Consider the following 24,486-nt stretch of genomic DNA (forward strand, 5'->3'; position numbering starts at 1 on the left):
CTGCTGTGCTCAGAATAACGGGGCACTCGGCAGGGCTTAGTTCGCGGTTGTTTCTAGGTTTTGTTTTCACGCTATTTGAACTATAACACTTTTTTCTTTTAAACTGCAGTTAATTTGAGGCCAGTTGCTATGGGAAGGGGTGGGCAGGATCCAGCATTTAAGATGTTTGGGGCTGGTTTTCCTTCTTGCAGCAGCCGGCACCTTCGACAAGCTCATTGGACACTCAAAGGGACTAAATTAAAGTCACCCTATTTTCTGTGTGGCTGGTGTTGGCCCGAGGAGGTCAATTTTTTCAAGTGAGACAATTCACCAAAATTTCAGCTTTCTAATACTGAATTCACTGAATGACCAATTGGTAAAAATTCCAATTTCACTTAGACATTTCTTTTAATTTTACATTTAAATTTTATTCACACAAAAATTAATTTGAAGTTTAATTATTTTTCATTGTTGGACATGCAAAATTCAGACTGATCTGTCATCTTAAAAAATCAGCAGGAGGATTTTTTAAATGCTTTCTTTAAAAGCTTGAAAAATAGAAAAGAACATTCAAAGCCATCTGAAAGAAATCACAAGGAGCCAAAGGGATCCCATCATAGCTAAAAGGTCAACATTTTGGTCGGAAAAAATTGCATTTCATGTTGGGGGGCGGGGGGTTGACATATACTGCTTTGTGTTTTATTATAGATTCAGCAGTTTCAAAATTCTCTTGTCAGTTTATCTGGTGCCATATCCATCTTAGTTTAGTAAATATGCAACAGCAACAAAAAGATTCTATCATCAGTAATCAAATTGACCTTTCTTTCCTCTCAAAGGCTCTTAAATTTACCATCAGTACGTTTAGTACATTTAACAAATAATTTCTTTGACACATCGAGCATTCATCAAACTGGCCTGTCAGGTTTAATTTCAATAAATTGGCTTTTCACTAATCCCGTTTTGGCCAACTGGACCTAGAATCATTATTTGTAAATTCCCACGGAGAGAGGTTTTTCCATTTGATGCTGTTGTTATAATTCACCTCTCACTAGGGAAACAAACACGCACGACACTTTCTTTGTAACAAACAATTTCATGATGACTGGTAACAAGCTTTTATTTCTGCTCCAGTGGAGATCGTGTTCTTCCCCGCTTCCTTGTCCAGAGGCAAATGTACTTTTCAGTCTCTCTACTAAGCTTCTCCAGTCACTCAGCACATGCACGAGTTAGTTCCCCGACACCTCATGGCTACCTGGGCTTCCCCAGGATCCGGGTCACCTCACCTTGAGGGACCGCAGCCTCCCCAGTATGCCTGCCCTCTGGTGCATTATGATGGTGGAAGAAGCTTCCTCTGGCTTCTAGCTGTTCCATGTCTATTTACAGAGCAGTTTGAATTAGTGACGCCATGATGTTCCCCCGGCATACTTGTCTGTCTTCAGCTTCACAGGAGCAGCTGGGGGGCGTTAGTTATGTGACCCAAGGGCTGAGGGCCATGCAGGCTCCGAGAGCTGGTGTAACCTAGGGTGTGTGGGGGCTGCAGAGCAGCCAGATTGGATGTGGCGTGAGGAGTAGACGCCCAAGGTGACCCCTAGATTTTTGGTGTGAGCAGCCGAGGGGATGGTGATGCCAGCCACTGAAGAGTGAAAGTCAGGTGCAGGGGTTGGGGTGGGGGGTCTTTCTCTGGGCTGCTGTTGGCTCAGGGTGCAGTCAGATATGCTGCCTGCTAAGCTGTCCACCCAGGACTCAGGCTAGAAGTCAGAGCCCGAAAGACCTCAAGGCTGGGGGGATACGCTTGAACTCACCGGCATACAGCTGGGAGACGGTGGGATCAGGTCACTCAGGGAGACAGGGACCGGGACAGTTGTTAGCGGTGAGGTGCAGGAGGAAGAGCTGGAACCGGAGTCCGAGGGTGACGCCAAAGGGGAGCAGGGTCACCCGCTCATACCACTTGGCACAGCACCGACACCCTGAATGGGAAGGTGGCAGGGAGCTGAGGCAGGAGCCATAGGGCAAGAGCCTCTGCTGCAAAAGGCCATCGGGGGGTCAGGTCCTGTGTCGGAAATGGAGACCTTCAGTAGCTCGAGGAAGATGTGTGACCCCAAGTGAGGTTATCCAGAACCGGGCAGGGACCATTCCAGAGAGAAAGGAGAAATAAAGAGAATAAGGTCACCCGTGTCTGGACATACTTGGAAACCCTTGAGATGGGGAACAGAGAACAGTGGGGTTCTAAAATAGGATGGCAAAATGTGAGGATGGTGAGAGAGGGCAGGGTAAAGATCTTAGTAAACAGTCCCCAGACAGAAATACTTCACCATTATTGTAACTGCTTCATTGGAGGCCATAAAAATAAAGCCATAATTTTCTAATCAAATTTGAAAATCAAATCACAGAACAGAGCGGAGCGTCAAGGGAGCGTGCTCAGAAAGCTCAGGGTGGGGGTGGGGGACTGAGTAGCAGGCTCGGAGGATACCTGATAGGAACCGGCAGTCTTTGCAAAGAGGGCGTAGAACACCGGTAGCAAACACCAGGCCCTCGGGCTGAAGCCAGCCCTCCACCTTGTTTTTTCCGGCCCGGCACCTTGTTCCTACCTGGTGGCAGCACTGCGCTCCTTGCCCCTAGTTAAGGAGGAATGACATGTATACAGTCCTAAGTTACATTCGGCCCTTTGAAGGCAACCTCAAGGCTGATGTGGCCCCCGGTGAAAATGAGTTTGACACCCCTGGTGTAGAGGTTCGACTTATCGCGGGTAGGATGGGCTCTGAAAGAAGCAGGAAAAAATGATGCGTAATTGACGACTACGTGTATAAGAGAAAAAAAAAGTCCAGGCTTCTAAAGGAGCTACTACCAGGAATAAAAAACCTCCCAAAGATGCGATTAACAGAAGAACCAAATAGCAACGCCTAAACCTTTTGTTACCATGTTTCTAAACCCCAAAGGAAGAGGAACGCAGAGAGTAAATGCCTAGGGACAGCACCGTTACTTTCAAAAAATGGCAATATTTGGTATTATCCACACTTTCTAACGAGGCAGTAAAAATTCTGACGCAGTGTCCCCAAGGAGGAGACTTCTGACCGAGGCCAACCTCAGACGTCGTCATTCGAGGGCACAGGGAGTCTTTGCAAATTAAAAAAAAAATGTTGTGAAAATGTGCGAATCACATGCCTCTGCTTCAAAAAGGATCCAAGAATTTTTTCTTCCAAAAATGTTTGCGAGCTGGTGATCCTAAAAATAAGAACCCAGCTGCTCAGTGGAACAGCTGGAAAGGGATACGCACAAAGCGAAAGGTTCATTCCACACTCCCAGAACACCACGTGGTGAAGACAGAAAGAAATAACAGCGCTGGCCACAGCCATTCAGTATTTTTAGATCGTCTCCTAAATTACGGCTGAATTAAAGAGGAAACTGACAGGATGACGGCCTACCTGGGGCAGGTGTGGGGGCGCAGAGAACAGCAGGTCCACAAGCACTCCTACAAAACATCACTTTTAAAAGGGAGAGACCAGAGTAACGTGAGCAAATAATTGCTCACCAGGAAATCCTGATGATAAGTTGTTGACTAAGGTAAGCCAAAAGTCACCCAAGAAAGGATGAAAAACAGAACAATAAAAAAATTTACACATCACTTTATAATGAAATCCGGCTCACCTAGGATGGCAAATAACAGAATGGGAAAAAACAGACAAACCCTAGATTAAATACAATGAAAGCAATTTGTGAAGAGTTTATGTCGACGTATAAAAGTACTAACAGGATTCCCCACAGAAAACTGACAACACGAACAGTTTGTACAAAGAGAAATACAGTTGCAACCAACCGTGCAAAAAAAAGTACTTAATGACATTAGGAATTACAGATATGCAAATCGACTCATCAGTATTGAAATGCAGCGCTGAGGGAGAGAGGAAGGAAAACAATGGAAGGAACTCAGACCGCACCTCCGTGCTGGGACAGCGCTGACAGCCCGTCCTTGGAACGTCCCTCAGAGGCTTGGCAATATTGCCCGAGAGCCATAATCTCTTGTCCTCACACTGTGGCTGAAAATAAGAAAGGAGAAGCCGTGGGAACAAAACTCTTCAGGGCAGCCTCTATTTATGATGCCCAAGATTTCAAAATAACCCAAATATCTACAACCGATTTGAACACCTTCGCTCCATAGATTATTTGGAAGCCAATGAGAATGTTAACTATGTAAAAACATTGACAGTTTTCGGTGTAGTAAGTGAAAAGTGGAGCTAAAAACTGCCCATCACACCTAAAGCAATGAGAAAGCCATTGAACAGGATGAGAAGGGGCGAAGACCCCACAAAACCCTGGTTCTGGCGATGTCGGTGGGTCAGACCCAGGGAAACCTCTCCGGGCCCACCTGAGCGCGGAGGAGGGGGCTGGAACCGGGAAACACAGACCACCGGCGCCGGAAACCCCTGGGGCAGGCATTTAAAATGCAGATGCCAGACCCAACCAGGTTGGGGCCCAGACATTTGCATTTTTAACAGTGGGGGTGGGGGGTGGTCCTTATCAACAGTCCGTGTTGGAAGCATGGATTACTGAGGTCTCTCAAAGTAGCTTTGTGATTCCAGATCCAAGTTTTTTACAGGCCGTGGGGGAGGAAACAGGTAAACCAGCTCTCAGCAGGACAATTCCCAGGTGGTCTGGGGTGTGGGAAGGAGTGGGCTCTGGGGGAGGGCAGGCCTGGATCTTTGCCGGGGCTGGTTCTTCTGGGAAGGACTCTTGCCTTCGCCAGATGTGGCTCCAGATGAAGCCAGGGATGCCTCAGCCGGCTCCTCACTAACCCTTGACCGTCCCCTTGTCCCCTGTCCCCAGAGAAGTCATCCGGACCCTCCCCTCCCTGGAGTCTCTGCAGAGATTATTTGACCAGCAGCTCTCCCCGGGCCTCCGTCCTCGGCCTCAGGTAAAGGTGTGGTGGCTGGAAAGAGGAGTTTGATAAATTGGGGGTGGGGGTGGGGGTGGGGGCATGGAGGTAGCCTGAGTCCCAAGGGCTCAGAAGAGAGCCCCACCTTGCCCCGTTTTTGCTGAACCACAAGAGTATGCTTTGGGGTGAGGGGTGAGAGCCACAGAACTCTGCCCACCGCACCCCGCCCTCCCCCATAAAGCATTTCCCACTGCCTGATCTCGATTTCAGGAGTAAAGATTTCAAATTATGCATCTGTCAGCAAAACTTACAAGGGCTGACTAAGGCAGTGAGGTGGGGCCTTTCCCTCCATTTCTCCTCAGAAACTGAAACACACACACACACACACACACACACACGAGGTGTCTAAAACCTTTCTCCTGCCTCTGCCTCAGGAAGACCAAGGTGTCCCTCCCCCTCCCCCCATGGACACCTGCTCACGCCCAGAGGGGGCCAAGGCCAAGTTCTCCATTGAGTGGAGATCTGTGTAACGAGGTGTCAGCAGCAGAATTTAAAACAAGGAAAGAAATATCTCAGAGGAAGTACTTGCAGCTAAGATAAGGGACGAAGAGTTAACACATTTTTTAAAAAGTCTATATATAAATAACTTGGTAAAAACAACCCAGTCTGTAAAGTGGGGTAAGGATATAAAGAAGACTGTTTTACTGAAGAACTGGGGGTGGCCAACCTTGTTCCCAGGAAGAGATGTGTAACCTCCCCTCGTTAGTAAGCAGAAAAAGGCCTTCAAAAGGAGGACCTACCTTCTTGCACATCAGACAGGCCAGAAGCCGATGAGTGAAGTCGGGGCTTGGATGGGGGTGGGGTGGGGCTGAGCAGGGACTCCCGAGGGCTCACTTCCCTGCTGGAGTGGAAATGGGGATTCTGAAAAGCAATTTGACCATTTGCATTGTCAGGGAGAGGGGATAATTCACCCCCTTCTAGCCTTCTTTAGTTTTTACGGCTGGACTAAGTAATAAAATAATAAAATTGGAACAAGACTAAATGAACATGAGAAAAACCAGTTTAATGTGTGCGCATGGGAGAATCGGTGTGACTGATGCCCTGATGGGGAAATGCGCGGCAAGACATGACCGTGCTCAGCACCTCTGCGTACACTGCAGACAAACATGCTGGGGAGAGACAGGATGCCGAGCGCTGCAAGAGCCGAGAGCAGGGCTCGGGCTCGGCACTAAGTCAGCAACGGGGGCTCAGATGGGTGAGGCAGCTTTCTCCCTGCACTTCCAGACTTGAGAGAAGGCTGTGTCTCAGCCCTCTGGGGCAGCGAGGGCGCCTGGCATGGGGAGAGTTCTCTCCTGCTTCAAGGGGCACAGAGGAAAGTTGGGGCTCCTCCCGCTCCCGCGTCCTCCCGGGCCACGGCTGTTGGAGACAATCGACAGGCTGTTGTGGGACGTCGGGATGTCCGTGGGATACGGTGAGGTGGCCGCCTGGGCCCCGACAGCATGAAAATATTCAATGCCTGCATCCTCCAGGCAAGCAGTCCTGTATGTAGGCAGTTGTCTTAGGGACAGAGATGTTGACAGAGCTCTTCAGCGTGGCCTTGTCTCTAAAAGCAAAAACACTGGAAACCACACAAACGTGGAGAGTTGTTGAACTGTGGTGCAGACTTTGCTACGGTGGGTGCACTGATGGGGAAGGATCTCCAATGCGTACGGTTGGGTAAAAAAAAGCAAACGGCAGGACAGTATATAGAGTATGACGCGGAAATCGTGCCAGAGGGATTTCTACCCAAAGGGCCGCTCTGGTTACTGTGGTGGCAGTGGGGAGTGGGGCATGAAACTGGGGAGAAGGGTCCTGGCCAAGGGTTTAACTATATTGTTTTGAGTTTTTTAGTGAGAAATTATATGTTGTGTTCTACTTGTACAACTTAAAAATTCATCAGAAAAGAAAAAGATAATTTTGCGTTCCTCCAAGTGAATGGTGGGTAAATTTACAGGACAGTCAGAACAAATCTAGACAAGATAGGGGTCATGCCAGATACTAAAATTTAAATAGTTTGACTAGAAGGCCACGTACCTAGATCTTTGCAGTAGGTTGGAGGAGGGAAAAGCTCCCGGAGAGGCAAGCCAGCAGCAGTCACACTGCGTGCCAGTCACACTGTGCGCGCTGCTCAGCCGAGGCCAAAGTTTATAATTGGTGATGGGGCAGAGCGGCAAGAAAGGGTTTCGCTCCTACCCACCCTGTGAGACCCTGACTCATAGAGAAAAGTCTTCAGAAGTTCACCCCTGGAGGAGGGAGTTCAAGGCTCCCCCAGGTGAAGAACTGCAGCCCTGGATCGGAAACATCTGGTCCAACCCCTGACTCGCCTGCAGCGCTCCTTGGTTTTCTCTTCTGCGACATGGGGACAGTCGTGTCCGACACTGCAGGTTCCTCTAAGCAGGAAGTGACACTGCATGTGAGCCACCTGGCTGGGCTAGACTCTTACCAATATTAAGCCCCTGCCCTTAGGTGGGTGGGACCAGAAGGGGACCCCTGGAGCCCTGCTCTGTCCTTTGTGAGGAAGGAGAGTCATTATTAACCTTGGGGCCCACATCCTCCTTTGAAAAGTGACCTGCAGAGCAAAGTGAAATACCTGGCCAGCTTGTGTAAACCCACAGGCCCAGCCTTACACTTCCAGGCTGGGCTGGGAATTATGGCCTCTGCCCCCAGGCTGCTTGGTTGTGAACAGCAGCCTGGCCTCTCCCCACTAGACCATTAGCATACTCCAGCTGTGACAGCCCCCAATGCCAACAGGCTTGTCAAGTGTTCCCTGGGGAGCAACATCACCACCAGCTGAGAACCACTGGGCCGGATTTGCATTCAGATCTTGGGGAGGGGGTCCCCTAGCTCTGTGACCTTGGACAACTTGACTTGCCACTTTGACTCCACCTCCCCATCTGCAGAACGGGGTTATAAGAATGAACGCATGTGAGGATTAGGTGAGTAGATACACTCGATTCACGTTTGCAGGAGCGGAGCGTGAGAGCTCATCCAATCCCTGTGTGTGCTCTGCTGAGTAAGAGGCAGACAGACAAACGGGTCCAGCATTGTTCTCATACCTTCTGTTCCAAGAACTCGCCCCTGGTTTGTCAGCAACTTCATTTATGCTTTATAAGTTTTTGCCAAACCTCCAAAAGACAGATTCAGCAAGGGGGGCGGGGGGAGTGGAGACACCACCCAAAACTGCCAGGTGACTGTCCCAGGTAGCAAGCAGATAATTCCAAGTGTCCACAAGGGAGGGTAAGGGCATTGAAATCTGTTACCTTTTCAATCCTTTAGAAGAAAAACAACCCTAAAACCAGGAGATCCTGAGCTGTCCCATCTATTGACCAGCTTTTCTGTTCTGTCCCTGCCACAGTCTCAGTTCCCTCCGCAAGGTTTTTCTCTGGTTGTCATAACCATAGACGGCAGCTTTGAGGAGCAAAGGAGTCAGAGAAAGTATTGATGGATGTGCTGGTGCCGGTGACAGTTGGGGTGGGGTGGCTGGTGGTTGGAGGTGGTAGTGATGGTAGTGACAGAGGTGACAGTGGTCGTGGTGGAGAAGGCCGTGGTGATGGTGCTGCTGATGGTGGTGACGGAAGGGATAGCTGGTTGCTGATGACAGAAGTGGTATCTAAAGTGGCTGGGTAGAAAACTGGGGTCGAAGGCAAGTGCAGCCTGGCTGACTTATCAAACAAGGAGGGGGAGATGGGATAAAGAGCATCACTTGCCTGGAGATAACCCTCGTTCTGTTCCGGTTGGTATTCAGGTTAATTACACGCCTGTCTGCTTTTCTCATCCTGCCTCTGGAGGACAAGGGTGGTATCTTATTAACTCTATTCCTCCAGCACCTGGCAGCATGCTTGGCACAGAATAGATGTTTTATAAATGTTTGTTCTGGGAATAAACGCTTGAGATGGTGGATGTGGTGCTGGGCCAACGGGATTCAAGACCTTCTCCGCCATTCGCCAGCTGTGCGACTTCGCACGTGTAGCTTCAGTTCTCGGCCTCATGTGTGCATTGGACAACCTCACCGAGCATCTTCGTTGGCTGGGGACTGTCCCAGCACCCAGGCTGACGCACTGGACAGAGCGCGTTGTCCCAGTTCTCACAGAGCTTGCCTTCCAGCAGGCGAAACACACAGTGAACAAATCTGTGACCGTGGGGATCGATAGGCAACAGAGCAGGGTGACGTGAGGGCGACGCCCTGGTGGCTTATGTGAGCACACTCAGGGAAGACCTCTTTGTGGATCTGCGACCTGAGTGACAAGGGGGTGGCCTTCCCAGGTGAAATCCATGTCTCTGGGGATTCCTCAGACAGATAGATAGCTCAAGGCCATGGGCAGAGGAGAAGCCAGGCTGAGTGGCTGGGGGCGGAGCATTTGGTCATGTGGTCTTAGGGGGCAGGGTAAGGAGTGTGGATACCCTTCTCCCGGCCAGCGGCGGGAAGCAGCCAGTCTAGGGTGTCGGGCAGTGGGCGGCTCTACACTGGGACGAGTGCAGCAGCAGCAGTGCTGTCAATGTGGAAGGAAGGAAGTAATAATCAAGTTCAGCCCTAGAGTCTTGTTTAAGCAAATGAGTGGCTGGGGTGCAAAGCTCTGGGGGAGAAGCAGATTCAGAGGGAGGAAAAGGGAAGAAAAAATGACTTGAATTTTAGCCATGACACATTTAAGGCAATGGACAACATCCTTGATTTCTTCATGGGCAAAGGGAGTAAGGACAGTACTTGCGTGTTGTTGGGGGGATGAGATGCGATGAGGCATGGAAAGCACTCCAGGCCACCGCTCTTGGCGAATGTGCCCTGAGTGGCTCGTTCCCTCATCTCCCAGGTGCCTGGCGAGGCCAGTGCGATCAACATGGTGACCAGGCTCAGCCAACTGACAAGTCTGCTGTCCTCGATTGAAGATAAGGTACCTGGGGGTCCTGCAGCTTCTCTCGGCTTCTCTTCGGTCTCCCTTGGCTCAGAGGATGGCCAGGCGCGCAGACTCTGCACCCTGGGGCTCTGTGCCCAAGGAGGCTGCCTCCCTTTGCCTCCCAACCTCAGGGCGGTGTGTATGTGTACCTGCAGGTCAAAGCTTTGCTGCACGAGGGTCCCGAGGCTCCCCACCGGAGGTCTCTCATCCCTCCAGTCACCTTTGAGGTAAGTGGCTGTGCCCTTGCGCTTCACTGCTGGAGGCTGGGGGACATCCTGGTCCCTGTGGAAGGAGAGCTTTTGGCTTACCTGTACAAGGTCAAGGAGCCCAGTGACTGAGAATGACGGTTGGTGGGACCACCTGTGAGGATGCTTAGATATTAGAATGGGTATCCAGATGGATGTGTGGGCCCTGCTTCATGGGGAGGCTCCCCGGGAAAGAGCTTTTCAGCCCAAGATGACTTAAATGTTGTTCATCTCAGCATAGGGAGGGTGGTGACATCCAATAGGGCCCCTGAACTGTCTGCATAGTGCCTTGGCGGGGGGGGGGGGGGGGGGTAGGAAAAAATACACATGTTATGATTTCCCCGGGAGTGACCCAATTAGAACCCCCAGGCTCTGGTCTGGAAATTTGCTTTCCTTATTTGTTCCCCTCCCCCAGAAAGCCCTTCCTAGCCCTGATAATAATTCTGTATTAGTATAAATTTCTACCTTCCGAGCATGGCAATTATCTTTTTCCTAATTTGTATCTGTCAGTATTCAATTATTGGTTGTAACAAGGCTCAGGAGCTTAAGTGTATTACTAAAATGCTCTCTGGAAGTAGATGACATCAGATTAATGGGTGTTGTCCAACGAGACAGTGAATGAACGGCTTTCCAGTGGTTCACCTGTTTCCTGCGGCAAACCTGTGGGCAGAGCAGCTCACGTGCACCCAACGGCCTCTCTGGGCTCCTCCCCACTTGTTAGCCATTGTCAGGAGCTGCCCCGGGGAAACCTGGGTGTGTGGCCCCCAGGCGAGCGGGGCTTGGAAATAGAAGCCAGATGGCCGCCTATGGGACACGGAGGCTGGACTGGCCAAGGGAGGGAGGGGCTCATGGGTTGGCACCATGAAAACCTGGACAGAGAAGAGATGATTGACATCTTCCCCGCACCCCTTCCCTTCTTCCTCCTGCTCCTCCCCCCCCCCTCCTCCTCCTCTTCACAGGTGAAGTCAGAGTCTCTGGGGATTCCTCAGAAGTTGCAGCTCAAAGTTGATGTCGAGTCTGGGAAACTGATCATTAAGAAGTCCAAGGACGGCTCCGAGGACAAGTTCTACAGCCACAAGAAAAGTAAGGCCCCCCTGCCTGTCACGCTCCCATTCTGCTAGTGCCCTCACTGGTGACCAGTCAGCAGCAGGCCTATGCTCCCTTGTGCCAGGACATGCAGCGCCCCCACCCTGCCCATGGAAAACCCCACCCAGCTCTAGGGCCCACTTCTCAGCCCCCTCCTTCCCAAGGCCTTCCCTATCCATTCTACCCCCTTCCTTGGAACCTGGGAGATGTGATAGTTCTGCAACACATTCCTCCCAGCTGGGGCCAGGCTGCTGATGCATCCAATCACCTCCTAGAGCCCGGTCCAGGGCCCTGCACGTGTAAGGGCTGCAGCCCGAATCAGGCAGCACCTTCAGTGTAGCAGCGACTGAGAGGCAGTTCCAAGCGCATGGGCTCTGGAGCTAGGGGTGTGTAAATTCACATCCCAGCTCTGCCTCTCAGCAGCTGTGTGACCTTGGACACCTGAACCGCCCTGGGCCTACCTCAGCGTCCTTACCTGTAAGAGGGGGGTGACAAGGATGAAGTGAATAATCTGCCTGTAAGGCTTCTTAGGAAAGAGCCAGGCATGGAGGAGCCACTCAGAACACCTGAGGCTTTGCACCGTCAAGTAAAGTCATGAGTAAATTGGGGATATTCACACACCACATGCTTGTGGGCAAGTCACCGTGGGCAAGGCGGAGGACGAGAGCCCAAGGGGTTCTGGTGCCGATTCGGTCTCTGCCTCTGTCTGGCTGTATCACAGCCTAGTCACTCAAGCTGTTTGGGCCTCCGTTGTCTCATCTGTGAAATGGGAGCAGTGATGATGAGGATGATGATGATAACAGATTTCACATAGGCTTGCCCTGGGAGTAGATGAGCCGGTACACATGAGTGCACCTCACACTGACCCGCTGCAGTGCTGGCCCACAGCCCAGTGTCCAGGCAGGGGCCAGGAGAGGGGCTCTGCCCACACAGGCCTGTGCATCCTGCAACCTCCTGCTGCTGAGTCCCACCTGGGAGCAACACCAAGGCCCAAGGGATGCTCTCTGGGCAGCAGGGGATCGGAGTGTGGGGACCAGTCCTGTGCGAGGTGGGATGCAGCAAGGGGAAGGGTGCAGACAGCACAGAGCGCGGTTAGAAGCCCAGCCTTGAGTCCTAGCTCGGTCACTTGTGACCTTGGCCTAGTGGCCCCTCACTCTCTGGTCCGCAGTTTACTTCTCAGGGTGTGCAGCATCCTGCAGGGCTGCCACGAGTCTCAAATAGGTAAACATCAAAGTGCGTAGTGCCTAGGCTCTAGTAGGTGCTCAATAAAACTGGCTGCCGCCACCACCACCGTCATCGTCATAATTATTCTTCCAAGTCCAAGGTAGTGTGAGGAAGGCAGAACAGAGCAGCCAGGATGGATCAGGAATGAAGTCCCTAGACGCTGGAGCGTGACAGGCTGTCATATTCATGCAGAGCTGAGGTCCCAGTGGCGGGCAGGGGCGCTCTGCCCACAGCTAAGTTGGGCAGGAGAGATGGGTGACTTGCTGAGAGTTTGAGCTGGAGAGGGCTGTGTTGAAAGCCATGAGCCTAGAGCCTAGAGCCACACTTTTCCTCTTTATCTGTGACAGCGAGTTACAGCTGAAAGGGGGCGGGGTCCCAACTTTGACAAGAGGAAATGGAAACCTAAGATGAGTGAAGAGATTATCAAAGAGTCCCTGGTTGCTCTAAAAAAACTTGTGGTTTCTGGGCTGTAAGAAATACCTCCCAGGATTCTGAGAAGCTCTGTGAACTCTTGCCGGCTTAATTCAATGGACACATTTTTCCCTGAACATCGTGCTTGGGCCATCTCTGAGTGATAGACCTCCCTCAAAGAATTAGCAGTTTAGAGAGAGATGCTGGCCTGCGAGTGTGCGTTATCACGGGGTGCTGCAAAGAGGCTTCCTACCACAGAGATGGCTCAGTCTGGGGCTTTGAAGAATGAATAGGAGTTCACCAAGCCTGAGGCAGGGGAGGGCACTTGGACAGAGACAATGGCATGTGCAAGGAATGGAGCAGGCTGTTAGGGAAATCGCATGTTTGTTGTGGCTGTAAAGAGAGGAGTAGGAGCAGAGGGGGGTGAGGTCCCAGAGCGGGGCAGGGCCTTGAATGCCAAAGTCAGGGTCAGAGCTGTTGTTCTGTGGCTGGAGAGCACTGGTGTGCTTAGCACCAGAGGGGCGAATATACACCTTCGTGGCATTGCGGACAGCGGTCAAGCTGCTCCCGGGCCAGGTGTGGGTGACAGAGCCCAGCTGGAGCTGAGGAATCCCAGCTCCGGTCCCGAATGGACGATTACACTGCAGGCTTCTGAGCTCTTAAAGGAGAAGCGTGAGTGCCTGTGGCCTGCCAGCCCAGACTCTCCGGGGAACGCACCTGCCTGGTTCCTGGCCTCCCTCTGGGCTGGTAGGGCCCACTCACCTCTGTCACAGCACCTGTCACATCAGAGCACAATTCCCTGTTCACAAGTTCCCTCCCTCAAAGAGGGCAAGGTCTTTTTCTGACACAGGCCAGCTCCGCCACAGGATCTGGTACTCAGCAGGTGCGCACTTGGGATTGCCGGGTGACTGAGACCCCTGCAATAGTTATGCTCCTGTGTCCCCTCCACCCCACTCCATGAATGCAGGTTCCACAGAGGCCGGGAAGTGGGCCTTTTTGCTCACTGCTAAATCCCCAGAGTCTAGGACAGCGTCGGGCACAGAAGAGCAGCAATAGATTTGCATTGAATGAATGAATGAATGAATGAATGAAGCAGCGCAGTGACACAGTCCAGGTGGCCGTGTGTTGCGGGGGCTTCTGTAACTGGCATCAAGAGGCACTGTGCTTCAGGGTAAGGGCTCCGCCTGAACTAGGTCCCCGTCCTCGCTTTACGGCTCAATAGTGGTTTGGCCTGGAGAAAGTTACGTAACTACTCGAAGCCTCCTCCATGTCCAGGCAAAAGAGGGATCCCTATAGGCTGTGGCGGGGCCAGTGGGACAGGGCGTGCCCTGAGCCAGTCCTGGCCCGTGATCCGTTTCCAGGCATGCTGCCCCCGTCACGTGCTGCCCTCTGGGAGCAACTTTTTGGCGGCGGCTGCTGAAGTGTCCTTGCCCTGTTCCAATCACTGTGTCCGCAGCAGCTCTGGCACTGAGCCCTCTAGGCATAGGAAAAGCCAGTGTCTGCAGGAAGAAATCATAATGTGTTCACTCACTGAGCAGCTGCTATGCACCAGGCTCTGGGAGATGGGTGTGAACAAGCCGGGGAGGTCGCGTTCAAGTCAAGGAGAAAATACGTACACAGACATGTGCACCAGGACAGTGTTGGGGGGTAAACTCCAGGCTGGGATTTCAGTGGGATGATGTGACAGTAATGGAGGAGGGCTGTTTCAGCTGACACCTGAGTGTCCAGGACATGCTGGCAGTGGGGAAACCTGGGAAAGGGGCCCAGAGACAGAGGCTCCAGGGCGGGAGCACGTTAGTTAGCCCTGTGAGAAGGCAGAGCATCTGGAGTGGAGGTAGCTCAGATCAGGTGCCAGTCCTGGGGGCTGGGTGAGCTTGAGTCCGCATGAGGAGGTGTCAGGCAGGGGAGTGACAGGTTCCTACTTTAAAATGAACTGGCTGCTGTGCTGCGAAGTTACGGCAGGGGACGGGGGCAGGGGGGTGACTGGGAGACTGATTCAGAGGTCGTGACGGTAGCCAGGCAAGAGATGGGGGAGATGGGCAAGTGGGAGTGTCTGAGAGGTGGACCACTCATACCTGCTGATGAATGACAGGAAGAGGGCCGAGGGAGAGGGACCCAAAGAGTTTCTAGCCTTTAGGTGTGCAGACAGATGCGCCACTGACTGGCCCTGCAAGAGTGTTAAGCCTGATCAAGCAAGACGTCACACCCGGGGGGCAGCCACACAGCTCTGCAAGCAGATGTCAAGGGAGATACCGACTAACACTACCAGATTTGGAGGCACCTGGGCATCCCGGCCGGCTGCAGCAGGAACGCTGCCATGGACTGCTCACTGCTGCTGGCGGGCGGAGCGCCCAGGACACACCTGGTGTCCCTTGGGTGAAACTTCGAGTCACGATGGCCTCTGAACGCACGTACTGTTGTCCGCACCCTTCCGAAAGCAGCACTCACAAGGTCAAAGACTACGAGATCAAATGATGGCCGCAACATTCTGAACACTGAAAAAAAAGCGGATCATGATAACCAACTTGGCAGAACCAAAAAAATGTTAAATTTTAAGCAAGTAATAGGAAAAACTGAGACACCTGACTCACACCACAGAACCCACAAAGGGCACGGAATCGATAGCATCAGGGCCCCTAAGAGTGGGTCTGAGCTTGGGGTTATAAACAGCAGAATTGGAGGGAAATCTGTTTTAAAAAAGTCAGACCCGCCAACACCCCCCCCCCCCCCCCCACAGCTGATGGCTTCCTCACAGGCAGAAGGCTGGCTGGCTGTCCTCAGCAGATTGTAAAGAAAGGCCACGGTGAGGGCAGAGGAAGCTGCTGGGAACATACTACGGGTCACTTTCTGAAGGCTGAGACCCAACCCTCATCCCTGCCCAAGCCAGGATGCTGCTAGTGAGGCCCACGCCCTGCAGGCAGGAAGTGGGGAGCGTCTTCAGAGCATGTGACCAGCACACAAAAATCTAAAGATGCTTCCACTGCGAGGTTTCCCCACGAATCAGCCTGTGAGCCCACCCAGTGCAGAAGCCCTGCCCCACTGGTCCCCTCAGTCACTGGGAACACGGACAGCCAAGGATCACCAGGCACTTGTGGGGAGACGGGGACTCGGGGCTAAAAAACAGAAGACTTGAAGGAAACAAATTATGAAGGTTAAAGGAAATCAGACCAGGAAATAAGAACAGAATGCTATTTTAAAACAAACATTCAGAGAAGAAATAAGAATGAAGGGGGGAGGAATCGAAAGATTGTGGTAGACATTTAAAAAAAATAAAAACTGCCCTGGCTGGTGTGACTCAGTGGATTGAGCACCGGGCTGTGAACCAAAGGATCACTGGTTCGATTCCCAGTCAAGGCACATGCCTGGGTTGCAGGCCAGGTTCCCAGTAGGGGATGTGTGAGAGGCAACCACACATTGATATTTCCCTCCCTTCCTGTCTATAAATAAATAAATAAATAAATAAATAAATAAACTGTTTTTAAGAAAATAAAAACTCAAGGGAAGGGTGGAAATATAACATTGAAGAAAGCTCCCAAAAGCTTTCCCTACTTTCCCTATTTAGTGAGGGAAAAATAGGGATTTTTAAAAAGTGGAAGGCCATTGACAAGGTTCCCCACCAAAATACTAAGTGCCAATAAGGGAAAATGGAGACAGAGTGGGGAGATCCGCTAAAGGAAAACCTCAGCACTGCGGAGCCTTACAGCACTGCATTCCCGGGAAAGGTCCTAAAAACTAAAGCAAAGGGTAGAATTGGAGCCTGTGTTGGGGGTCCCTAAGATCCCCTCCAGGTTCAGTGGCTCACCAGGGGAGCCCACAGGATCGGCACAGAGTTATGCAGCTATGGTTTGTCACAGGGAAAGGGCACGCGGGTGAAGTCTAGGGACACCAGGCACACATCTTACGAGGTGTGAGTGCATGCGTGAAGAGCTGTCCAACAGGAACTGAGACAGGGTTTTGACTGGAGGCCGTTCATGGAGCCGCCCTCTGTCTGGCCCCTGCCCGGATTCCTGACTCCCAGGAGATGGGCAGGTGTTCAGCCTACACCACGTCTGTCCAGTTTAGGCACAGTGAGCAGTTCAGAGAATGCTGGGACCCCAATCTGAGTTCCAGGTGCTGGCCCAGGGCCACCCTGGGAGCAGGCTTTCCTAGGCATCGCAGCCAGGCCTGCTGTGTGCGCTCTTCTGCACGCAGGCAGATGGGAGCAAGGTCTCCGAATCTGGGGGAGATAATTCTGAACTTGGGGTTCTGTTAGTAAAGCAGGAGAGTAGAGTTTTCAGACATCCAAGGCCTCCAAACATTTATCACCCATTCCCCCTTTCTTGGAAAGCTGCTAGAGATGCTGCTATACCAAAATGTAACCAGACGCAAAGTCTGGCTGCCCGTCACTGCGAAGGCCAATATTCAAGAGGCAGGTGCTGATGTAAAGGAAAGGGGTTTATTTTCAGGTGCCAGCCACCTGGAAGACGGGGGACTCAGGTCTCAAAGCCCACCTCCCCCTCTCAGAGGAGGCAGAGGTATTTATAAGGAGGGAGGGGGCTGCCAAGTTCTCCACATGCAGACGAGCACAGCCCATTCCAGTAAGGACAGGGATGGTCCAGTGCTCACTTAATAAAACAATGTGAGAAGAACGGCGGGGTGGGTTCTGATTTTCCACTGTTACAAAAATGAGGGCATGACCCAAGGAAGAGGAAGACAAGGGAGGCAGGTGGACAGGTCTCTGGATGGTGGGCAAAGAAGGCCCGCAGGTAATGACTCTGCCTCAGGCCTAGAGGCCACCTGTCCAGCGAAGAGAAGGCCCAGAAGCTCTGGGAGCGGCTCCCTGGGGTGAGGAAGTTGGTGAAAGTGCTTGGTCACATGGAAAACAGTTATAAACTGAGAGAGTTAGGACCAATGAAAAAACCATGGCTACTATTAACTCCGGGAGGGGGGGGGGAGTTGTATGCTAAAAAGGGAAACAATCAGGACTTGTCAGTAGCATCTTCATAGACAAAATGAAAAACACCGACTACTTACCCAGCCAAAAGGATCGTATAATTATTGGAAGGAGGGAGGGTGGAGGGACTGGCCTCATGCATTGGTGGGGGCGGGAGAATGGGGAGCGGAGGACAAGCTGTGTGAGAGAGAGAGAACTAGAACTTCATCTTCCAGAGTGCGAAGCCAATATGCAATAGGAAATACTGAACTATTTAACCCTGAAACACCAGGAAGTAGCCATCGAGGCATGTTCTTTAGAAACGAAGTAAAATTTCAAAAGACTCCATTAAGAGAGTCGAACATGGTTGCCTCTCACGGATTGATGTTTCTTTCTCTTTCTCCCTTTCCCTCTCTCTAAAAATAAATTTTAAAAATCTTAATTAAGATAAAGAAAGTGGTTGCCTCTGGGAAGCAGAACATTGGAGGAAGGTGGGGCTTGGGGGTATTACTGTGTACAAATCTTGTGGAACAATTTGAGTCTTTTTTAAAAATTATTTGTTGTTGTTCAATTACAGTTGTCTGCATTTTCTCCCCACCTCTCCCCACCACCCCAGCCCAACCCACCCCCTCCCTTGCTGCCACCCTCCCCCTTGGTTTTGTCCACATGTCCTTTATAGTAGTTCCTGAAAACCTTTCTCCCCACTGTCCCCTCCCCACTCCCCTGTGGCTATTGTTAGATTGTTCTTAACTTCAATGTCTCTGGTTATATTTTGTTTGCTTTTTTATTCTGTTGATTATGTTCCAGTTAAAGGTGAGATCATATGGTATTTGTCCCTCACCACCTGGCTTGTTTCACTTAGCATAATGCTCTCCAGTTCCATCCATGCTGTTGCAAAGAGTATGAGCTCCTTCTTTCTCTCTGCTACGTAGAATTCCATTGTGTGAATGTACCATAGTTTTTTGATCCACTCATTTGCTGGTGGGCACTTAGGTTGCTTCCAGTGCTTAGGCTATTGTAAATTGTGCTGCTATGAACATTGGGGTGCATAGGTTCTTTTGGATTCGTGTTTCAGGGGTCTTAGGGTATAATCCCAGGAGTGGAATTGCTGGGTCAAAATGCAGTTCCATTTTTAGTTTTCTGAGGAAATTCCATATGGTTTTCCACAGTGTCTGCACCAGTCTGCATTCCCACCAATAGTGTACTAGGGTTCCCTTTTCTCCGCATCCTCTCCAACATTTGTTTGTTGATGTTTATGTTGGCCACTCTGACTGGTGTAAGATGGAATGTCATTGTGTTTTTAATTTGCGTCTCTCTGATGGCTAGTGATGCTGAGCATCTTTTCATATGTCTCTGCGCCATCTGTATGTCTTCCTTGGAGAAGTGTCTGTTCGAGTCTTTTGCCCATTTTTTAATTGGGTTGTTTGTCTTCCTGGAGTGGAGTCATGTGAGTTCTTTATATATTTTGGAGATCAGACCCTTGTCTGAGGTATCATTGGCAAATATGTTTTCCCATACAGTTGGTTTTATTTAGCCATGCAGAAGCTTTTTACTTTGATAAGGTCCCATGTGTTTACTCTTTCCTTTATGCCCATTTGTTTATTCTTTCTTTTATGTCCCTTGCTTTAGGAGACATGTCTGTGAAGATGTTGCTGCGTGGAATGTCTGAGATTTTCCTGCCAATGTTATCCTGTAGGACTTTTATGATGTTACAGCTTATATTTAAATCTTTTATCCACCTTGAATTTATTTTTGTGTATGGTGTAAGTTAGTGGTCAAGTTTCATTTTTTTGCATGTAGCTGTCTAGATCTCCCAACACCATTTGTTGAAGAGGCTATTTTTACTCCATTTTATGCTTCTTCCCCCTTTGTCAAATATTAATTGACTGTAGAGACTTGGGTTTATTTCTGGGCTCTCTGTTCTGTTCCATTGGTACATGTGCCTGTTTTTATGCCAGTACCAGGCTGTTTTGATTACAGTGGCCTTGTAATACAGTTTGATATCAGGTATTGTGATCCCTCCTGCTTTATTCGTCTTTCTCAGAATCGCTGCAGCTATTCGGGGTCATTTATGGTTCCATTTAAATTTCTGAAATATTTGTTCTATATCTGTGGAATATGTCATTGGTACTTTAATAGGGATTGCATTGAATCTATCAATCGCTTTGGGTAGTATGGCCATTTTGATTATGTTAATTCTTCCAATCCATGAGCATGGTACATGCTTCCATTTGTTTGTGTCTTCCTTCATTTCTTTCTTCAGTGTTGTGTAGTTTTCTGAGTACAGGTCTTTTACCTCCTTGGTTAGGTTTATTCCTAGGTACTTTATTTTTCTTGTTGCTATATCAAATGGGATTTTTTTCCTGATTTCTCTTTCTGATGTTTCATTGTTGGTACACAAGAATGCCTTTGATTTCTGAGTATTGACTTTGTATCCAGCTGTTTTGCCAAATTCATTTATTAGGTCAAGTAGTTTTTTGGTGGAGTCTATAGGATTTTCTATGTATACTATCATGTTATCTGCATACAATAACGGTTTCATTTCCTGCTTTCCAATTTAGATGCCTTTTATTTCTTTTTCTTGTCTGATTGCTGTGGCTAGGACTTCCACTAGTATGTTGAATAGGAGTGGTGAGAGTGGACATCCTTGTCTTGTTCCTGATCTTAGTGGAAAAGCTCTAAGTTTTTGTCCATTGAGTATGATGTCCGCTGTAGGTATCTTGTATATGGCCTTTATTATGTTGAGGAATGCTCCCTCTATTCCCACTTTGATGAGTGTTTTTATCATAAATCAGTGCTGTACCTTATCAAATGCTTTTCTCTCATCTATTGATATGATCATGTGATTTTTGTCTTTGCTTTTGTTTATGTGGTGTATTATGCTTATTGATTTGAGAATATTGTACCATCCTTGCATCCCTGGGATGAATCCCACTTGATCATGGTGTATGATCTTTTTAACATATTGCTGGATGCGGTTTGCCAATATTTTGTTGAGGATTTTAGCGTCTATGTTCATCAGTGATATTGGCCTGAAGTTTTCTTTCTTTGTTGTGTCTTTATCTGGTTTTGGGATTAGGATGATGTTGCTTTCATAAAGAGAGTTCGGGAGGCTTCCACCTTCTTGAATTTTTTGAAATAATCTGTGGCGGATGGGGGTAATCTCTCCCTTAAATGCGCTGTAGAATTCTCCTGTGAAACCATCTGGTCCAGGGCTTTGTGTGTCAGAAGCTTTTTGATTACTGTTTCAATTTCATCTGCTGTTATTGGTCTGTTCAAACTTTCTGCTTCTTCTTCATTGAGTTTTGGAAGGTTATATTTTTCTAGAAATTTGTCCATTTCATCTAGGTTTTCACATTTCTTGGCATATAGTTCTTCGTAGTAATTTCTTACAATCCTTTGTATTTCTGTGGTATCAGTTGTAATCTTTCCTCTTTCTTTTCTGATTGTGTGTATTTGGGTCCTCTCTCTTTTTTTCTTGATGAGCCTGCTTAAAGGCTTGTCAATTTTGTTTATCTTTTCAGAGAACCAGCTCCTGGATTCATTGTGCTCTTAGTCTCTATGTCATTTAATTCTGCTCTGATCTTGGTTATTTCTTTCCTTGTACTTGATCTGGATTGTCTTTGTTGTTGTTCTTGAGTCTTTTCTTCATTATTAGAAAAAAAATTTTAATTTAGATGTAAATTAAAAGCAAAGCAAAAGTAGGAAAGGGGGTAGGGAGGAGGAGGAAGAGAAGGGAAGAGGGGGGAAGATGAAAAGACGGTAGTCACACTCCCTCTGCCCGGCCAAGCCACCCCTTGCTTGTCGCAGATGCCACTCTATCCCAGCGTGAGGTTCTCCCCACAAGAGCAGCCAGGAGCAAAGGGGTCTGGGAGACTCAGCACAAATATGGTGCTCCGCCTGAGGAGGGGAGGGTCAGGGTTGTTGGTCAGGTGCCAGAATATAGTGGGCACTGTACCTGTAGGGTGACGAGTGGGTGAATGAGTAAGTGAACTTCCATTTCTCTTAAGTCCTGCAGCTTATCAAGTCTCAGAAGTTTCTGAACAAGTTGGTGATTTTGGTGGAAACAGAGAAGGAGAAGACCCTGCGGAAGGAATATGTTTTTGCTGACTCCAAAGTAAGTGACAAGAGACGATTAAGACTAAGCACAGCCTTAGTGTTTATCCTCTGGTGCACAGCGCGTATGAGGCAGGACACGAGGGGTTCCCACAACCTCAGGTGTCACTTGGTCATAGCTTGGCACCGTAGTAAGGCTGGGGGACAAGGGCTCCCAGTACAGGTTTATAGGGATGGGGCCCCTGTGGATGAAGTGGCAGGGGTGGGCTGGTGGGAGACAAGTGGGAGGTCCTGGGGTGCCCAGAACCGCTGTGAGGGTGGGGAGGACAGGGAATAGTGACAGAGAAGGGGCTGGGAGAAACGAGGAAGTGGGGACCTGACAGGCAATGGAAGGCCCGGCTGAGTATCGTGCTGGGTACCGGGGCACAGGAGCAAAAGCCAGAGCCACCACCACCGCAGCCTCCCCAGGATGGAGACCCACAGTAACCCGAGGCACCGCAATTTGCGCCATCTCTAACTAAAGGCGGGTTTCCAGGATAGCTAAATAAAGACTATTAGGGAGGCTATGGCAACCGCCTTCCTTTGTTCTTTTCAATTAGTTCCTTTAATTTAAATTTCCTTTCATTGCACAAGTAATCTAGTCTCCTTGGTGGAAAAGTTACAAATAAGCAAACAGTGTAAAATAGCAGCACCCGCATACCACCAGTAAACCTTCTTAGATGGTATCTTTCAGAATGGTTTTTGTGTTTTTTAATAAAAATGCAGTGGTGCCACTCATACTGTTTTGTCACCAGGTTTTTTGTACTTAGTATATTTTGACCGCCTAGTCTTGCTGATACAGTATTTCTGCACCACAGTTTTGGAACCCTATGGTATTCCGGCATATGGACGACCCCTAATACCATTGTGAATTTATTTCCTAAGATTGCACGTTCCGGTTGTTTCTATTTTTTTTTCATTGAAATGCATGCTGCTGTTCCTGTGATATGGTTGGGCCTGTGTCCTGTTCAGGAGTATTTTCCTAGAGGCCGGTCCTTGCCGCTGCACGGCTGGGTCAGAGTGGCCACTCTTGTCTTCGGACCCGTTTCCCGTCTCTGTCCGGGAAGTTCGCCCTGACTAGCGCTCCTCTGTTTTTGTGAGGCTGACCAAGTGCTTTGAAAGCACAGTGTGCAGGGGGCAGAGGCCCTTCTGAGACTGTCTGCCTTCACTCCCTAGAAAAGAGAAGGCTTCTGCCAGCTCCTGCAGCAGATGAAGAACAAGCACTCGGAGCAGCCGGAGCCCGACATGATCACCATCTTCATCGGCACCTGGAACATGGGTAGGTCCTCCCCTCCCTCCTGTCGCCTCCCCTCGGGCTCTGCTTCCTGCCTCAGGCATCCTCAAAGGGGCAGAGGGAACCTGTCTCCCCCACCCCAGCCCCCCTGCACAGCCTCCCTTCTAGGGAATCCCAACCTTTTCCTGAGAAAATGGGTAAGAGGGATGAGCCCTGGGACTCCTGTTCCCCGGGAGCCACTCAGTGGGTCATGGTGCGTGTCTGAGTTGGACAGTATTGGGGAAAGAAGCTGCACATCTAGGCTAGGGGCCCCTGGGAGCCTGCCAGCGTTAGGCAGCTCTCCAAGGGGCCCAGGCTTGAAGAAAGAACTTCTTGGAGTAGCAGCATTGACAGAGGCAGACGACAGACAGAGAGAGAGACAGAGAAACAGAGGGATGGTGCCCAATTAAATTTGAATTTCATATAAATGACAGATAAATTTTTAGTATAGGTATTTATCTAGAAATATATACATACATACATACTAAATATATATTACACTAAATGTACATATTATATGTTTATATATTAATATATGTTATCTACCAAGTATATAATATACTGAATGTAAATTTTACTATTTAGTATAACTATGCAGCTAGAAATAAGTACTAGATGTATACCAAATATATATTTTACTAAATATTGTACTATATACTTATAAATATATTTTTGTATGCTAACTGTAAATTATGCTAAATAATTATTTAGTGTAAGTATTCATTAAGACCTGAAAAGTTAGTAGATACAGGATGTCCAGTTAAATCTGAATTTCAGATAAACAGATATCGCATGGGATAACCGTGTTCTACAGACTATCTATTGTTTATTTGAAACACAAATTTAACTGGGCATCTGTCTCCCCCGCTTGGTCCTGGGCAGAGTGAGGCCCCCCCACCCCTCCCGATGCAGCACATAGTCGCTCAGCAGCCCCGGTAGGAGGGCTGAGCCTCAGCAGGGGGCACGGGTGACCTGGAAGTGAGAACTCAGTGTAAACAGCATGGAGGATGGGCCAGTCTTCCGAAGGGAAGTCAGGAGAAAGAACGCCAGACCCCAATTCCATGAGCTGCCAGCCCCCCCAGGCCTTCACGCCCGGATAATCCAGGGGCCGCAGCAGCACTGGTGCAGAACTCGGGCCTACGCCCTGGGGTCTTGCACTCTCGTGTGTCCTCTCCCATGTTTCCTACTGACTCTCATGCTCAGGTGTGTGCACGTAGGCACACGGCCCTTGCCCGTTTTCCCCTCTGTGAGCATGGAGGTCCAGATTTGGCTGGGCATGGTGAAGCCCATCCTGTTGCACAACTCCAGGGGGCGCCCTTCACACAGAAGGCAGTGCAGAGGAACTGGCTGTACCAGGGAGGGGTGGGAGGGTCTCCTTAAGCAGAGACCACCAGCCCCCAGAGTTTATGCTCCCAGCATGAGACATAGTTGGGAGCAGAGCTCAGCCACAGTCAAATGACTTC

At 49.6% G+C, this 24,486-nt stretch overlaps 1 protein-coding gene across 1 annotated transcript in view; it reads left to right on the forward strand.

The window, feature by feature from the left end:
• INPP5D (inositol polyphosphate-5-phosphatase D) overlaps positions 1-24,486 on the forward strand; it is a 104,541-nt gene that overhangs the window by 48,910 nt on the left and 31,145 nt on the right. Inside the window, exons 6-11 of the mRNA XM_045198336.3 lie at positions 4,801-4,888; positions 9,694-9,774; positions 9,933-10,004; positions 10,982-11,105; positions 21,666-21,772; positions 22,927-23,029. Of these exons, the coding sequence (XP_045054271.2) occupies positions 4,801-4,888; positions 9,694-9,774; positions 9,933-10,004; positions 10,982-11,105; positions 21,666-21,772; positions 22,927-23,029 (575 nt within the window). The remainder of the gene's footprint in view (positions 1-4,800; positions 4,889-9,693; positions 9,775-9,932; positions 10,005-10,981; positions 11,106-21,665; positions 21,773-22,926; positions 23,030-24,486) is intronic.

This window comes from Desmodus rotundus, chromosome 2 (assembly GCF_022682495.2).
Source record: "Desmodus rotundus isolate HL8 chromosome 2, HLdesRot8A.1, whole genome shotgun sequence".
Classification (NCBI taxonomy): Eukaryota; Metazoa; Chordata; class Mammalia; order Chiroptera; family Phyllostomidae; genus Desmodus; species Desmodus rotundus.